The sequence below is a fragment of the Astatotilapia calliptera genome, chromosome 16 (assembly GCF_964374335.1).
Source record: "Astatotilapia calliptera chromosome 16, fAstCal68.1, whole genome shotgun sequence".
Classification (NCBI taxonomy): domain Eukaryota; kingdom Metazoa; phylum Chordata; class Actinopteri; order Cichliformes; family Cichlidae; genus Astatotilapia; species Astatotilapia calliptera.
In genome coordinates this window covers 37,035,086-37,053,377 of record NC_137437.1, presented here as the reverse complement: position 1 = coordinate 37,053,377, position 18,292 = coordinate 37,035,086, and the positions used below count along the sequence as shown (strand labels likewise).

The 18,292-nt window shown below is 44.6% G+C and overlaps 1 protein-coding gene across 1 annotated transcript in view; it reads left to right on the top strand.

Annotated features, from left to right (window-relative positions):
- LOC113007503 (uncharacterized) overlaps positions 1–17,864 on the top strand; it is a 29,412-nt gene extending 11,548 nt beyond the window's left edge. Inside the window, exons 5-6 of the mRNA XM_026144130.2 lie at positions 13,279–13,620; positions 17,626–17,864. Coding sequence (XP_025999915.2) covers positions 13,279–13,620; positions 17,626–17,717 — 434 coding nt within the window. The 3' untranslated portion in view covers positions 17,718–17,864. The remainder of the gene's footprint in view (positions 1–13,278; positions 13,621–17,625) is intronic.
- Positions 17,865–18,292: the final 428 nt, after the last annotated feature.

Here is an 18,292-nt window from a genome sequence, read left to right as displayed (position 1 = left end):
GCGTAGCTGTTCAGGCTTAGATCAATAAACAAAACTGGACATTTACACTCCCACCAAATCATGTATAACAAACAACATTCTTTACATGATTTCCAGCTTTAACATATGGACATTACTACAAGAACGAACACAATTTCAAATACATCATCAATAAACTTTCGCAAAATACGCCTGATGTGAAAGTATTGATTGAAACATCAATTAGTTATTTTCTAATAGAACTACAAGCTTTTGAACAGGTCGCTCAACTACGTGAGGTTTGTGTGCTGTTCCCTGCTTCTTTATTAAGCCTCGATCGCCAACTTGAAGCTTGACTCTGCGGACCAAACCGTCATCTTCTTCTGGTGCTTCAACCACTCGAGCCAGTTGCCACTGATTTCTGGGAAGCATGTCTTCTTTGATAATGACTATGTCATTGACTTTAAGATTTCGACGTGGTAGGTGCCATTTCTGTCTCATAGATATGTTCAGAAGGTACTCTCTTTTCCATCTACTCCAAAACTGCTCAGTGAGATACTGGACTCTGCGCCAACGTTTCCTTGCATATAAGTCCTCTTTCACAAACTTTCCTGGTGGAGGCAGTGCAACCTTTGATTTCATCAATATGAGGTGATTTGGAGTTAGAGGTTCAGGAGATTTAGGATCATTGATTCCATCAACGCTCAGTGGTCGACCATTAACTATAAACATCGCCTCATAGAATAGAGTTCTTAGAGAGCTGTCATCCAGCCTGCCTTGGCATTGAGCAATGGTGGCATTGAGAACATTGCGGATGGTTCGAATCTGTCGTTCCCACACACCTCCGGCATGGCTAGCAGATGGGGCATTGAAGACGAACTCACACTGTTTATTGGCAAGGAATGCTTCTAAGGCATCCATGTCACATTGTTTAAGAGACTCTCTTAGCTCATTTTTGGCTCCAATAAAGTTTGTACCCTGGTCACTGTACAACTTACAAACAGCTCCTCTTAAGCTGATGAAACATCTCAGAGCGTTGATGAAAGAGTCAGTAGAAAGATCCTCAAGCATCTCAATGTGGACTGCACGTGAGGAAAGACATGTAAAGAGGAGTCCGTATCTTTTATGCTCTTTGCGACCTTGTTTTGTGACAAATGGTCCGAAACAGTCCATTCCACAATACATGAAAGGATCTGAGATTTCAACTCGTTCCTTTGGAAGTTCAGACATGCGTTGTTCTTCTGGTGAACGTCTTAGTTTTCGACATTGAACACATTTACTTATTAGTTTTGCAACTTCCTTGCTCCCACCAATCACCCAAAATCCGTTTGATCTGATTTCCATGAGAGTTTGGCTTCTACCTTGATGACAAATCTGTGCATGAAAATGAGCAATGATCAACTTTGTAATGTGATGGTCTTTCGGGAGGATGATGGGGTGCTTAAGTCCCTGACAGAGTGTTGACTTCTTCAGTCTTCCTCCAACACGGAGAAGTCCTTGATCTAGTACTGGATCTACTCTAAACAGGGGACTTGAACTCGGAAGGTTATCTCCCACCTTCAACACTTCCATCTCTTGAGAAAAGGCCTGCTGCTGAAGGAGCTTTATTACTGTGTCAGCAGCTGTTTTCCGTTCATCTACTGTTACAAAGTTTCCATACTGGGCTTTGCCGGATCTCAATCTTTTTATCCTTGCAACCACTTTAAGGAGCATTGACCAGCTTGAAAACCTTGACAAACAGCTGAGGATATTGTCTTGTTCATTTGTTTGAGTTGTGAGAGCTTTGACTGCTTTGACTTCTGGATCCCCTACTAACAACACAGCTGAGGGGCTGGGTGCATATGAAATGTCATGTTCCTTCAGAAACTTTGGACCAGACAACCAACATGTTGACATGATTTCTGATGCACTGAGCCCTCTAGAGGCGTAATCTGCAGGATTCTGAGCTGTGTCAATGTAGTGCCACTGTCTGGGATCTGTAGTTTGCCTAATTAACTGAACACGGTTGGCAACGAAGACGTGGAACCGTCGTGCCTCATTGTTAATATAGGCTAAGACTACTTGGGAGTCAGTCCAAAAGAACTCTTCATTAATGCACATCTGAAGCTCTGCTTTTAGCATGCTGCTCATTCTGGCTGATGTGACTGCGGCTGAGAGTTCTAATCGTGGGATACTTGTCACCTTGGTAGGTGCGACTCTTGCCTTAGCCATAACAAGACTACAGTGGACCTTCTCGTTGCTGAGGTACCTAATATAGGAGCATGCACCATATCCTAAATCACTAGCATCACAAAAGTGGTGCAGTTCCACCTTTACAATGTCTGTTAGTTCTGGTGGGTGGTAACATCTAGGCACTGCAACCGATTTTAGTCTTTCCAACCCATCTTTCCAGTCCTCCCACCGTGAACGTAAGTTGTCAGGAAGGGGGTCATCCCATTCAATGCCTCTGCGACACAGTTCCTGTAGGATACCTTTGCCTCTTAAGGTGAAGGGAGCTACGAACCCTAGTGGGTCGTACAGGGATGAGATCACTGACAGTATGCTCCGGCGAGTAGGAGGTTGGTCCTTAGTGTTTATTTTGAAACTGAAAGTGTCATTTTTGATTGACCACTGGATGCCGAGCACATGGCCTTCAGCTGTTGTGTCAGGTTTGAAATCGAGCGGTTCTGTGGTGTCTGCTCTGTCTGAGGGTTCCAGCTGGGAAAGCGCATCACTTTGGTTTGAGTTGAACTTGTGCAGATGTAGACCGCCAAGTCTACAAAGTGCTTGTGTTTCGGTGATGAGTTCTTGTGCCTCTTTAACTGATGGGACACTAGTTAGACCATCGTCTACATAAAAGTTCTGTTCAACAAACTCTGAGGCCTTAGGATAGTCTGCTCTGTACTGTTGTGCCAAATATTTCAGGCCGAAATTAGCACATCCAGGGGATGAACTGGCACCGAATAGATGTACAGCCATTCTGTATTCTCTGGGTTCTTTGTCTAATTGTCCATCCTGCCACCACAGAAATCTCAGATAGTTGCGCATGTCTGGACAAACAGAGAACTGGTGGAACATTCTCTCGATATCACAGATTATGGCTACATTTTCCTTTCTGAAACGACAGAGTACCCCCACCAATGAGTTGATCATATCTGGACCTGTGAGAAGAGTGTCGTTTAATGAGACACCGAGAAATTTTGCTGAACAGTCAAAGACAACTCTTAGCTTGGCTGGTTTTTTCGGGTGATATACCCCATGGTGTGGGATGTACCATGCAGTCTTGCCTTCAGACAAAGGAGGTGCTAATTCTGCATCACCACTGCTGATAATGTCTCTCATAAAGGAACAGTAATGTTCATGATACTGTTTATCAGCCTTTAGCCTTTTCTTCAGGTGTTGCAGTCGGACTGTGGCTAACTTCTTATTGTTGGGAAGCGCTGGTGGATCATTGCCCTTGAAGGGGAGCGGCATCTCATAGTGCCCATCTGGTCTTTGTTTTATTGTATCACTGAGGATTTGTATGAAGCGAACATCATCCTGTGATACATACTTATCCTCATAGTTTCTCTCATTAAAGTCAGTCTCTAGGACTTTGAGTACTTCTGTGGCTGATGGTATGGGCATTTCTTTGACTGTGATCCTGTGCACATAACTCTGGTTACCTTCTCTGTCTAGGTGAGGATTACCAGAACCAATAATACTCCATCCTAGTAGGGTTCTTTGTGCGAAAGGTTCGTTTATTTTGCCTGTGACGATCTCTAGGGGGGCTAGTGCTGATGGGCAGTCATAACCAATCAATAGACCTACTTCACAGTTCTGTAATGGCTGTAACTTGTTAGCTAAGCCTTCAAGGTGTGGCCACTGAAGTGCCGTTTCCTTGGTAGGGATATGAGACTTGTCAACTGGGATAAAGTCACGAGAGTAGACGTGTTCTATTCGGACACGAGTCTCAGAATCAAACCCACGCACCTGTAAGTTGTTGGCAAGTTTACTTGCAACGACTGTGTCGACGGAAGTCATGGTGCTAAGCTTTAACTGCACTGGTTGGGCGTCTACATTTAGTTCTAAGGCCAAATCCTCTAAAATAAAGGATGAGTCACTCTGGGTATCAAGCAGGGCATATGTAAGTATTTCTTTCTCAGGCTCAGATGCAACTGACACAAATACTGGTACTATGCTGGATGTGGAAGATGGTTTCCTTGTTAGTACATGAGTCATAACATTATGCACTTCCTTGTTTGCACCTTCATCTGGGGATTTAGAATCCTCAGTTTTCCTTTCTTTAGGTTCATTCACTCTTTCTGTGTGTAGACAGGTGGGGTGACGCCGACCACACTTACTACAGGAGTGACGTCCTCTGCATTCTTTGGTTACATGACCCCTTCTCAAACACCCGAAGCAGAGACGATTTTCTTGAATGAAAACTTTCTTGTCATCACTAGTTTTCGCTGCAAAAGCAGGACACTTAGCTATGCCGTGCGATTCTTCTTTGCAAAACAAACATGGGGGTTTAGGTCTAGAAATAGATACTGGGATTGGTGGAGACTTTGGTTGGATGGTAGTACTGAGTGCCTTCGCTCTTTTAACGTGCCGCTCTTCTGATGCCCTTTCGTTTATTAGGAATGGTGAGGCAACAGGATTGCAAACTACTTTAGCTTCATTTTGTATGAACTTTGTAAAGCGAGCGAAGTTGGGGTAGTCTTGGCTTTTGTCTAGCTCCTCCACCACAATGCGGCTCCATCTCTGCACTATCCACTCAGGCAGTTTTCTTAGAAGCTTGTGATTTTCCTCACAATCATTAAGGATCTCTAGGCCTTTGACTTGAGGGATAGCCTCTGCACAGCTTTGGAGAAAATCTGCAAACTCCCTCAGTGCTTTAGGATCATTGGCAGCTATTCTAGGCCATTTTGTGAGTTTAGCCCTAAAGGCTCTTTGAATAACAAATGGGCTGCCATACCTTTCCTCTAAAACGCTCCAAATGCCTGCGTATGCCTGCTCACTGTTGCGGAAAAAATATCCCTCTACTGCCTTTCGTGCTTCACCTGCAAGATAGCTCTTTAGATACAACATTTTCTCACACACAGGTAAAGGTTTGTCACCAATTAGTGCCATAAAGGATACCTTCCAATCCATAAACTTTAGGGGGTCGCCACTAAAGATGGTGGGCTCAGGTACAGGAAGCCTGTTTAGGGTAAGAGAGCTGGCGAGGGCTTGAACTAAGCTAAGTTCTTCACGTTCTGGAGTAGTATTGTGAGGTCTAAATGTTGGTGCTTGTGGATTTAAAGAGAGCCGTGGTGCGATGTTGGGGAGATTTGCGGAATTTTCTAAGTTGTAGCAGGACACTTGATCATGGCTTTCAATGTCATTTTGAGCGCTAAGGGCTCTTACTCGTGCAGCTGCTACTTTCACTTCGCTGTCTGCCTTTAACTGTTGAAGTTTAGTCTTTTCCTCCTCCAACTTTGCCTTTGTTTCCACTTCCTTTATTTTCCACTCATTTTCCATTTGGCTGATCTTGGTTTCCTGTGCCAATATTTCTTGTGTGGCCTTTGCTTGTTCCACTTTGGCTGCAAGTTCAGCTTCTGCTTCCACCTCACGACTGCCAGTAGAATCTGCCTTTGAGCGTGCAACTGAACCCTCTGGGAACGACGTTTCAGTTTTTGTATCACCAAACACAGAACCATAGTCCCTTTTGTTTAACATCACTCGTACTCTTTCCTTTTCAAGGCGATCGTTAAAGAGCTGATCGATATTTTCCTGTCGTTTAGCAACAACTTCACAAATGTCAGTTGTAAGCACTGCACAAGCATCCATTCGCTTAACAATGTCTGGCGTCATGGATTGGCTGCGGCGAATGGGTTCATAATGCTGTTGTACTACAGCGTGCTTGTCTCTTATGTCATGACTGGCATTGTTTAGCTCTTCAGGTGAGCAGAAAGTTTTCAGCTTTGTTCTGATTTCTTTAGCTGCCTTCTTCCAAGTGTCATAAGCTTTGTTAAATGCCTTCTCATTTTTCTTTGCCTCATATTCCTGCATTTCTTTACCCTTTTCAGTTAAATGCCTTTCACGATTGCTGGATCTTACTCCTTGTTGCTCTGAGTCGTCGGCTTCTTCAGCAGGGTTCAACATTTTGTTACTGCAATGTGTATGTTGCTCTATGCGATAACGTCTGGACTTAAACTTACGTGAGTGTTACTTTTGGAAACAATGCTCACATCAGACGTTTACATCACATAAATAAACAGATTAGCACCCACATATTAGACAAAATGTAACTGTAAATACCGCTGATATACGTTACTTTCAAGAAGAATAAACCCATACAATTTAAAGATTGTAATTACTCAGTGCAATGCAGTATACCTTTAAGGCTGTAACCACAAAAATATTTAAGGCAAGTAACTCTGAATTAGTGTGCAGACATTTTAACTTTGTTATCAGCAAAGTCCTTAATGGGCATAATACCTGCACCTTCGTAAAGTAACCATCAGAGTTCAAAGGGGAGGTAGGCGACGAAGCAAAGATGATCTTGACTGGTGTAGAAATATCTGACAGCTGACACACGGACCCACCTCGTGGCACGGACTGCACTCATCTGGCATGGGAGCTAGCAAGTAGCCTTCACTCAGCGATCGAGTTTTCACTGTAGCAGTCCCTCGGACCAAGGAAGAAAGAGAGAGAGCCTCGACGGGTGCAGTAATTTTTACTTTGAGATTCATTCAGAATCTAACAGTGCTGAGGTGCACCAATGCACCGTGAAAACTAAACAGAAACACAAAATACATTTTCTTAGACGCTTATTACAAATATGAACTCAAATAATGCAGAAAATACAACAAAATATCAGTTAAGCAAACAAATACAACTTAAACATGTACCTCGCTCCGCATTCCAAGGGCTGCAAATTGTTAATTTTGCTAGAGTCCGGTATCACGCTGCTTCACGCTTCATTGAGAGCTGCCTACTGGGACATGTGCGCCACAAAACCGGTCTGAGCTGGAAGTGCAGCTTGCCGCTAACTAAACAACAGAGCCCTCTACTGGACACTACGCGTAGCTGTTCAGGCTTAGATCAATAAACAAAACTGGACATTTACAGCGGGGGAGCTGGCCCCAGGGAAGGGTTACCTGCCCCTCCCTTCCTTCCCTCCCCATCTCCAGCTGCCTCCCTCCTCCCGCTCCACCACAACCACCCACACATGCAGGGCCTTGGAGTAGGGGTATGTCACCAGGGTGCAGAGGAGGCTACCCCCCCCCTGTTCCCTTCTGGCTGCCTCTGCCTCAATTTTATCCCACAACTTAGACATTCACATTACTCACACTCTCATTACACATACATATAGGATCTTGGGGGTGGGCACGATACACGGAGTCCAAAGTACCATCAGGCTGTACACCTCACCCCTGGCATCGTTGCCCACCTCTCAATTTTGAATACACGTAGGCATTGAGGGCTAGCAGGAGGGACTATGTGCTTACCTGCTGCTCTCTGGCAGGTAGCTCCATGCCCTCCTGGGTTTTAAATGCACCTTAGAACACACATGCATCAACACTACAATGAGCGGGTGGAGGGAGGTTTGGAGTCTTCTCCCACCCCCATTCTCTGCGGCCTGCTGGAGCGGGAGGGCTAGGAGGAGTTGGCCGTCCGACTGCGGTCTGGAGTGTGGGGCCTCCCTGCTGCTACGGAGTCGGGGTGGTCTGCCTCCCCCCACCGCAGGGAAAAGGGTAACACCACCTGGGTCTGGGTGCAGTTCCCCCCTCCAGGGGCAAGGGCACCTAGACCCGGTTTGTAGAGTACGCTTGGGGAGTGTGATCGTGTGTACAGCGTCTCTTTATGTCTGTCTCCACGTTGGTTGAGTGTGGAGTAAGTGCATATGAGAGCATGAGGGTGGGAATGGATGTTTGTGTCTGTGTGTGCCTGTATGTCTGTGCCTATATGTCAGGTTGGGTATCAGACGCCACCTCTCTGGGGACATCTCAGGCCCTCCAAGGTTTGGAGGCCTATCTCCACCCACCACAACAACAACAACAACAATCTTTATTTATAGAGCACATTTAAAAGCCTTGGGCATACCAAAGTGCTTTACATAAAACAATAAAAGGTTCAAACATTGATATTGACCACCACTTCCCCTGCCGGTGGCAGACTCCCTCAGGTGTCGGTGCGTTGGTGGTTCTTTGTGTCTGGGGGTGGGCGTCCAGGTACACACCGGCTCACTCCTTGACGGCCGCTTATCGGGGCCTGGAGCCTGGGGCTCGCTCGGGCCACTTCGGAGGTGGGCTACCCCCGGCCTCTCGGCCTGGGGCTTGGTCACTCAGGCACAGCTGGCTGCCGGCGGAGCTCACGGGCGCGTCACTGCAACTCCCCCTGGCTTCTGCTCCGCGGCTGCTGGGTGAGCCCTCATCTGGGACTCTCCTCAGCTCTTACTGGAACAGTGGCGCGGCTGCCCCTCTGTTGGTCTTCCATGGTCTCTTGTGTTCTGGGGGCCTCTGGATGTCTGGAGTTTTGATCTCCTCCATACCTGCTTCATACCCTGGAGGACGGGGCTGTGGCCCCCCCACACTCCCTAGCAGATCGTTACATGGAGAAACCTTTGGAATACAAGCACGCTGATCCACACAGGTATGCACACGGATGTTCACTGCTCGTAGACTTACAGTGGGGCAAAAAAGTATTTAGTCAGCCACCGATTGTGCAAGTTCCCCCACTTAAAATGATGACAGAGGTCAGTAATTTGCACCAGAGGTACACTTCAACTGTGAGAGACAGAATGTGAAAAAAGAATCCATGAATTCACATGGTAGGATTTGTAAAGTATTTATTCGTAAATTGGGGTGGAAAATAAGTATTTGGTCACCTCAAACAAGGAAAATCTCTGGGTCTCACAGACCTGTAACGTCTTTTGTAAGAAGCTTTTCTGTCCCCCACCCATTACCTGTATGAATGGCACCTGTTTGAACTCACCATCTGTATAAAAGACACCTGTCCACAGCCTCAAACAGTCAGACTCCAAACTCCGCCATGGCCAAGACCAAAGAGCTTTCGAAGGACACCAGGAAAAGTATTGTAGACCTGCACCAGACTGGGAAGAGTGAATCTACAATAGGCAAGGAGCTTGGTGTGAAAAAATCAACTGTGGGAGCAATCATCAGAAAATGGAAGACATACAAGACCACTGATAATCTCCCTCGATCTGGGGCTCCACGCAAGATCTCATCCCGTGGGGTCAAAATGATCATGAGAACGGTGAGCAAAGATCCCAGAACCACACGGGGGGACCTGGTGAATGACCTGCAGAGAGCTGGGACCACAGTAACAAAGGTCACCATCAGTAACACACTACAACGGCAGGGAATCAAATCCCGCAGTGCCAGACGTGTTCCGCTGCTGAAGCCAGTGCATGTCCAGGCCCGTCTGAAGTTTGCCAGAGAGCACATGGATGATACAGCAGAGGATTGGGAGAATGTCATGTGGTCAGATGAAACCAAAGTAGAACTTTTTGGTATAAACTCAACTCGTCGTGTTTGGAGGAAGAAGAATACTGAGTTGCATCCCAAGAACACCATACCTACTGTGAAGCGTGGGGGTGGAAACATCATGCTATGGGGCTGTTTTTCTGCCAAGGGGACAGGACGACTGATCCGTGTTAAGGACAGAATGAATGGGGCCATGTATCGTGAGATTTTGAGCCAAAACCTCCTTCCATCAGTGAGAACTTTGAAGATGAAACGAGGCTGGGTCTTCCAACATGACAATGATCCAAAACACACCGCCCGGGCAACAAAGGAGTGGCTCCGTAAGAAGCATTTGAAAGTCCTGGAGTGGCCTAGCCAGTCTCCAGACCTCAACCCCATAGAAAATCTGTGGCGGGAGTTGAAAGTCCGTGTTGCTCGGCGACAGCCCCAAAACATCACTGCTCTCGAGAAGATCTGCATGGAGGAATGGGCCAAAATACCAGCTACTGTGTGTGCAAACCTGGTAAAGACCTATAGTAAACGTTTGACCTCTGTTATTGCCAACAAAGGTTATATTACAAAGTATTGAGTTGTATTTTTGTTATTGACCAAATACTTATTTTCCACCCTGATTTACGAATAAATTCTTTACAAATCCTACCATGTGGATTCATGAATTTTTTTTTCACATTCTGTCTCTCACAGTTGAAGTGTACCTCTGGTGCAAATTACTGACCTCTGTCATCATTTTAAGTGGGGGAACTTGCACAATCGGTGGCTGACTAAATACTTTTTTGCCCCACTGTAAATTACACCTTTCTTGGCTGCTACTTCGAAGCACATCTGTCCTGCGTGCTGCACAACAACATTGAATATTTAGTATTTACTGCTGTTTACACTTAGCTAGATTAATGCGATGGTGTTGTGTTTAGTATGTTGCTTTGTTTTTTTTGTTTTTTTTGCTTGTTTTCTATTCTTCTCTCAACAGGTGATCCAGGAGATTTTTATTTTTTTTTCTCCCCCCCTTTCTCACTGTCCCTCTCCCCTTCTGTTTTTCCTTTCCTTCCTCTTTCTTTCTCCCTTTCCTATCCCTCACTCATGTCTGTCCCGTCTGTAACATCTGAAAATAAAATATAATAAATAATAAAAACAAAGATCGACCAAATGGACCAATACGGCAATGCCACGATGATCCATTTGGCAAAGTAAATCCATTGGGTATCCTTGTTGGTCTTCAGACAACAATTCTGACGGCTAAAGAACCAAATGGGACAGGCCAAAAAAAAAAAAAAAAAAAAGATCAGGGCTCTGTGGGGGCCGTACCATCATTTCCAGTACTGTTTGTTCTTCTTTACACTGACGATAGTTCTTAATGGCTTTGCCTGTGTGTTTGGGGTCGTTGTCCTGCTTCTGAAAGGTGGGGGGTGCTTGAGTGTCCTGCTCAGTATCTTAGCTGTTCCCAGGACTGCGCTCTTCTGGACAGAGATCTCCGATGTTGTTCCTGGGATCTGCTGGAGCCAGTCGCCTTGCTTGGGAGTCACCGCACCTAGTGCTCCAATTACAACTGGGACCACCTTACACATTTTCTCAAGCTCTTCTCTGAGCCCTTGGTACTTCTCCAGCTTCGTATTCCCTCTTCCTGATCTTGCTGTTATGCGGTATCGCTACATTGATCACTACGGCCATCCAGGAAGTCCCATAGGATCTTAGCGCAATCATTCTCCACCCCCCTGAGGGGTGTCTCTCATTTTGACCTCGGGACTTCCAGGCCATACTCGGCACAGATGTTCCTGTACACTATGCCGGCCACTTGGTTATGGCGTTCCATGTATGCCTTGCCTGCTAGCATCTTGCACCCTGCTGTTATGTGCTGGATTGTCTCTGGGGCATCTTTACACAGCCTGCACCTGGGATTTTGCCTGGTGTGATAGACCCCAGCCTCTATGGATCTTGTGCTCAGAGCTTGTTCCTGTGCTGCCATGATTAGTGCCTTTGTGCTGTCTTTCAGTCCGGCTTTGTCCAGCCACTGGTAGGATTTCTGGATGTCAGCCACCTTCTCTATCTGCTGGTGGTACATGCCGTGCAGGGGCCTGTCCTTGCATGAATAAATAAATAACAACATCACAACCCCAGAGAGAGTGAACAAAAACTGTTTCAACTGATCTTTCAGCTCAATCATCCAGGTAAATAAATACCCAAAAGGCGATTCTGTTCATCTGGACGTAAAGTTTTCAGTGGGAGAAACGTTTCGTCATTCACCTAAGTGACTTCTTCAGTCTCAGCTGACTGCAGGTTTCCCCAGTGGTATAAAGATAGATAGAATAGATATAATTTAGATACAATTTAGCATAGTTATATATGCAATGGGTGATCAACTTTATCAGTTTCATATTCTTCCAAAAGCAGTTTTCGAAACATCTTTATGAACTGACTAATGCTTAAACATTGCTGTAGGTCCACAGCAAAACTGTTCCACAGTTTTACCCCACAAATAGTAACACAAAAGGTTTTAACATTTGTCCGTGCTTTAAGAATCTTCAGATTTAATTTTCCCCTCAATTCATAGTCCCCTTCTCTGTCAAAAAACATCCTCTGTACATTTCCTGGTAACATATTGTATCTGGCCGTGTACATAATTTTTACAGTTTTATGTTTATAAGATCCATAAACTTCAGAATTTTTAATTTCAAGAACATGATGTTAGTATGGTCTCTAAATCCTGCTTTAGTAATCACCCTGATTGCTTTTTTCTGAATTTTACATAATGGTTGAAGTGAAGTTTTGTATGTATTTCCCCAAATTTCCACACAGTATTCCAAATATGGCAATATAAGTGAACAATAAAGTACCCGGAGTGATTTGGAAGCCATAAAAAAGTTTAGCTTTACTCAGTACAGAGATGCTTCTTGACAGTTTAGCTTGTATATGCTTTATGTGAGGTTGTTATCTATTATCACACCCAGACATTTTGTATCAGAAACTTGCTCTACTTCAACATTTGCTCCAGCATCTTTTTTACAATTTCCAAATAACATAAATGTAGTTTTTTTTTTCGAATTTAGTGATAACTTGTTTCTGTCAAACCATGTTTTCAGTTTAATCAGAAAAAAAAAAGAAGAAAAAAAAATGTTATTGTTGGGCTTTTTTCAGTGTTTTATTTGTTCGTGAGTAAATCGGTTTGGCTGAGATTAAAGTTATTAGATTAGATAAAATAAAACTTTATTAATCCATCGGGTGGGTTCCTCCTTGGTTTTCACACAGCTGACTAAACGTCAAACAGAAAACTGATTAAACATAAGTATGAGACAGTCGAGAATTCACGCTAGTGTCCTGTTATATTTTAGATAGCAAGGATCAAACGGCCGAGTTTATTAAACTCCACCGAGACAGCGATGACGCTAATCTGAAGGCTAGACCGTCCAATTCCACAGCCGTTTACTTCCAGCCTACCCGACCTTCTGAGGACCCGGCCCACGTAGACCACGAAGGCCGGGTCCTCAGGAGGATGCAGCCCATGAATTTGGACACGACCAAAGACACATGACGGGCTGGGGAGAAACACATGGATGCAGATGACAGACAGAGGAGAAAGGATGAAACACAAGGAGGCGAACATGGGAACAGAAAAGGGAGACAAGACACAAGGACATGACTAAGACCTGGAGAGTGAGACACACAGATGAAGACAACGGCATGAATGGAACCTAACAGAAAGAGAACATTAATCAGGGATTACAAATGATCTCAGAAACATAAAAATACTAAATAAACTCAATGGCCCAGCACCCTGACAGTGACAGTTTTACTGTGTTGTTTTTAAACTGGTCTGTTTGCTGTTAAACTGTCTTTGCTCTTCATGCCTGATTTCATGCTGCATTGTCTTCAGTCTGTCAGATGGAGGTGAAAGATGGGGAGGAGTCAATCCAGCTGCCCTTCAAATCCACAGGTGACCTCCCCGATGACATCAGAGTGAAGTGGTGGCGAGATGACCCTGAACCAATGGTGATGGTCCACGTGTATCAGAACAAATCAGATCAGCCTGACAAACAGGACGAGGAGTACAGAGGCCGAACAGAGACGAGCAAAAAGCTGCTGGAGACAGGAAACCTCAGCCTGACCCTTAAACATCCAACAGTCAGTGACACGGGAAGATACCGCTGCAGAGTCGACAGCAGGAACATCTGGAGAGAGAAGACCGTGCTGCTCAAAGTCGGAGATCAGTATGAAGGTAGACATCAGCTCACCTTTCCACCTGCATGTTTTAGTAACTTTATAGAGTTAAAAACACCAGATTCACAACTTTAATGGCCTTTTTGATGTCTTCTTCAATAAAGCAAATGCAGTTTTGTCTACTTCTGGTTGCACGTAGAAATATAGTGGAGACACAGTGAGATGTCTCCAAAGCATCCAACAGAGTCCGTTCAGTTCAGTTTTATTTACATAATACAAAATCAGAACAGTCACAGGTGTGAGCGAGTCCTGGCCCAGACATATATCAAGCGCTCGTTAACTTCTTCAGAACTTCTTCATTTCTTGTCCATCCGCGGTAGTAATCCTCAGCGTCAATGGCGTGTCCAGCGGGGTGGCCTGGGGGGGCACAGGCCACCCCCCCAACCAGACTGGCCACCCCAGGTGCCACCCCAAAGGCAAAACAATAAAATTCAATCAAATATCAAATGTCCGATTATGTTTTCACGGTGACGCTCAGATATCCGAGTGTAAGTGAATGCAGCATCGCTTCTGCGCTATGCGCATCACGTTAGCAAAGGTAGGAGAGCCAAGCACGAAAGACGGCACTGCAGGAAACAGTTTTCGGTGAAAGAAAATGAGGACAGAATAAATGTCCCGGTAAGTAATATTAAGTTTGTTGAGTTTAGTAAACTTCGGCGAAATTAGAATACCAAGGAAAAAATAACACTTAAAGAATTATTGCAGCCGTGGAATATTTCAGACAGTATGCTACAGAGGGGAGCTAACATAAGAGTTATGAGTTATAAGATATAATCTAAGTCGTAACATTGCTGTATGGAGCTGCAGATTTGGTTGCAGGTTAACATAGCTGGACTGGCCATCGGGCTTATTTGACTTATTTTTTATGTTTTTTGTAACGGCATGAACAATGAGAGGTGGTGGATTGGCCAGATGCAGGTCGATGTGTAGAAATAACTCCGTTGTTTGGTGGTGGCTATGACGGGGCTTCCACAGAGGCAACAGGTGGATGAGGGAAGGGGAGTCAGGAGGAGAGCCCCGAGGCAGCCGCCAGTCCGAGTGTCAGGTGAACTGAACTTCAGGTAAGAAGTTATGACCTGCAGTCTATCTGGGTCAGATATAAACTAAGTTTAGGTGGAGTTTATTTTCATGTTGCTGACTTTTTACTGTCAGTTGCAATAACTCGTACTGCGTTCTAGCCAGCTTGGAGTTTTTATACAGCTGGGTGGTGCTATGATGTTACTGATAGTGAACTTTATTTTATTCATAAGGTTAGTAGAGTTGCCAACGGCTCCTTAAAAAAATGGAATGGTCCCTCAATCAGAGAAAATATTACACGTTTCGTATTGAGCTGAGAAGAGACGCAGTTTGTCCCGGACTTCAGCTAGAATGGAAAAAGACACAAAGCTGGATTTATTCTGTCTTTACGCTGCACAGCTGCCTCTTCTCTCCCCCTCCCTCTCCTGTTGCTACTTCAATCATGAAACTGATCAATGATCAGCTGATCGGCTTTTCTCTCTTGTTTGTTTATCGCCCACTTTGCGCCAGAAAGACGAAACCAGCAGATGTCGCGCTAAACAACAGCAGCACGTTTAAGCTTGATCGGCTGTTGTTAGAATTTATTTAATATTAATTTCTAGTATCAGCTGATGTTTGCTGGAGCCACAGCTGTAAAGCTGCTGGTCATGATGTCGATTTGGATATCTGGTGAGAGGGAAACGTGAAGACCACCCACCAGGATCCTTTTTTATGTAGCTGACAGCTGGTAACTGTGCAGGGGCGGGTCTAGCAAAGTTTTGCCAGGGGGCCAGGTAGGGCATTAACAGGGAAAGGGGGCACAAAGAAATACTTTTCTTTCCTATTCTCATTTAAAATATCTAGCTTTTATTAAATAATTATCTAAATCTTACAACCAAAGTTTTTATCTGACGTAAAATGTATAGAAATCATACATATACCAAAAAGACTGTACATCACTGTCACAACAGGGTTTGTTTTCATTCAAAGGCTTTATGGCTTTAATACCTGGGGGGTCGGTCTGTAGTCAAAATGCCCGATTTTCTGTCCCAGTCCAGCCCTGCAGGTTATACTGGCAGTGTCACCATGCCAGCTGAATGTATTTCATCATCAGCCAGTGTTGTTCTTTATCAATATTACCAAAGTTTACCATAAGGCAGCATAGAAAGTATTTACTTGCTTTCAGGTTTTATTCAAATGTTAGTCTTTTCAGTTGTTTCCCCACTTTTTTCCTGTTTCAAAATCAAACACCAGTTTGTGAGAAGATGATCTTCTTTTTTTAACAGGCAGATAAAGTTTTGCATTGGCTAATTTGTCAATTGTTTGCTACAAATGTTCGTATTTTAATATTCAAAAATGTTTTTGCCCAAAACATATGTGCAGTATATGTCAGTAAAAATACTATGCAAATATTGCTGTCCTTGAATGCTGAGTAAACACTGACAAAGCACTGATTGTATCTCTTGTACTTTATCAACGCAGTATCTAAAAACTTTGCACCGTAGTGGTTAAAATCTCATTCTAATAAGAGTTAAAAGTGCATTTGGTTATTAGGTTTATAGGATTATTGAATTATGGTTAAGGGTTGGTAGAATTTTTTTTTAAAAACATTATCTGCCAATTAAATCTGCCACCCTTCTCCAAATCTGTGCCCCTACCTGGCCCCCCCAACAAAAATTTTCTAGACACGCCACTGCTCAGCGTCGCTGGATACCTCAGCCCATAGCGGACTCCATTGCAACTGTGAAGTAGATTCCTCACCTCGGTAAAGGCGGCACGCTGTTTACTCACAGCTTGGTTGAAGTCCGGCAGTACGGCAGACTCACCGTCTGCAGTTGTTATCACCCCAGCCTCGGCTGCCTTCCTGAGAAGTAGTTCCTTTTCTCTGAGGTAATGACATTTCACTACAAATGCCCTCGATGGCTGGTCATCTTGAGTTGGCTTGGTGCGGGGGGTCCGGTGCACCCTATCCAGAGTCGGCTTTTTTTCCAGAGCAAGAGCCTTTTTCAGCATTTCTGACACATATTCAGATGGGTGTGTTCCCTGCTCTCGTCCCTCCTTTACCCCCATAACGCGGACGTTGCAGCGCCGTGACCTAGCCTCCAAATCCTCGCTCTTTTTCCACGCTGGATCACGCTGGTAACCCTTTCTTCATGTTGGATTGCATAGCTGCAATAGTCGGAATTAGCAGTGACTCCCTTTTCCAACTCAGATGTGTGGCTTTCAACCTTATCCCGTCTTTTATTGAGCCTGTCAGTGATGTTACGCAGCTCCGTTTGGGTCTCTGCAGCCTTTTCATCTATTTTCTCCAGCAATTCTTGCTTCATTAATTGCAGCTCCTTCAGGATTGCCTGCTGCTCGTCCACAGTTGTCTCCGTGGCATTTGGGCATGCTAGGCTAGCTGGGCCAGCAGTTGCTTGAGAGGCCCTCATGTCCTGCTCCATCTTGTTGGCTTGAATTTTTTCGGGCATGTTGTCCATAGACCGGGATGGTTGTTTTCTAATATGTTTTTGCTCTCGTATGTGAAGTAATATTACGTCATTTTTGAAGAGTAATATGGTAAATACAAGGGTTCGAGTGCAGAGCTCACAAACCAGCGTCCTCACATGGCACTGCCTCAACCGTCCTAGTCCATCCCAGAACAGAGCTGATATGATACAAACCACTGCAGCACAGTACCTGTAATACCTACAGCATGTTCTAATCGCTCTAATAGGATATTATGGTCGACAGTATCGAACGCTGCACTGAGGTCTAGCAGGACAAGCACAGAGATGAGTCCACTGTCAGAGGCCATAAGAAGATCATTTGTAACCTTCACTAAAGCTGTTTCTGTGCTGTGATGAGCTCTGAAACCTGACTGAAACTCTTCAATAAGCCTCTGCAGATGATCTGTTTCTGTCCTGATAAATTCTGGACTCTGACTGAAGACTTGGTGACAGCCTCCTTCTGTCTCGTCTCTGGTTGTTTCAAATTCTAATGATTCTTTTGTTCCTCCATCCTGCAGCCTCTGAGCCACTGACCCACCCAGCTGGCTTGGAGAAACATCTGTGGATGAGTGAAGAAGAAATGGCCTTGCAGTCACAGCCTGCTGACTGATCAGACCTGAAGAGGAAGAAAAGTCTGGTTTTCTGGAGAATCTCATATTACTGATATAATGTTTAAGTGAAACAGGTGTGATAATGAAAAATGACACAGGGAAAATTTGTTGAACTGAAATTTATTTAATATTTCCTACAAAAGTCTTTGTTGGTGATTCAGCTTCAAGACGCCTGTATGGAGATACTAGTGGTACCATTTCAAGTACTAGAGAACTGGTGACATGTTCTTACACATCTGACCTCCTGTACGTTCATATTTTATCTAATTCAAACTCCACACAGACAGAACCAGCTGGGATTCAAACCAGGAACCTTCTTGAAGTGTGTTAAGCACTGTGGGCAGAAGCTCTGCATCAGCGTGCTGTTAATGATCTATTCTATGTTTTGTTCACAGTGCTTAGATTAAATGCTCATGCAAACTGTGCAATTATCACATTGAAATAAAAACCAGAAGTTGTGCGCTATTTGAACACCTTGCCTGCCTGCAGCACTAAAGGACTCCGTGAGAGACGTCTGTCTCGCCCTAGCAGCACCTGTCCCTGTCCTCCTCTTCCTCCTCCTCTTCCTCACACA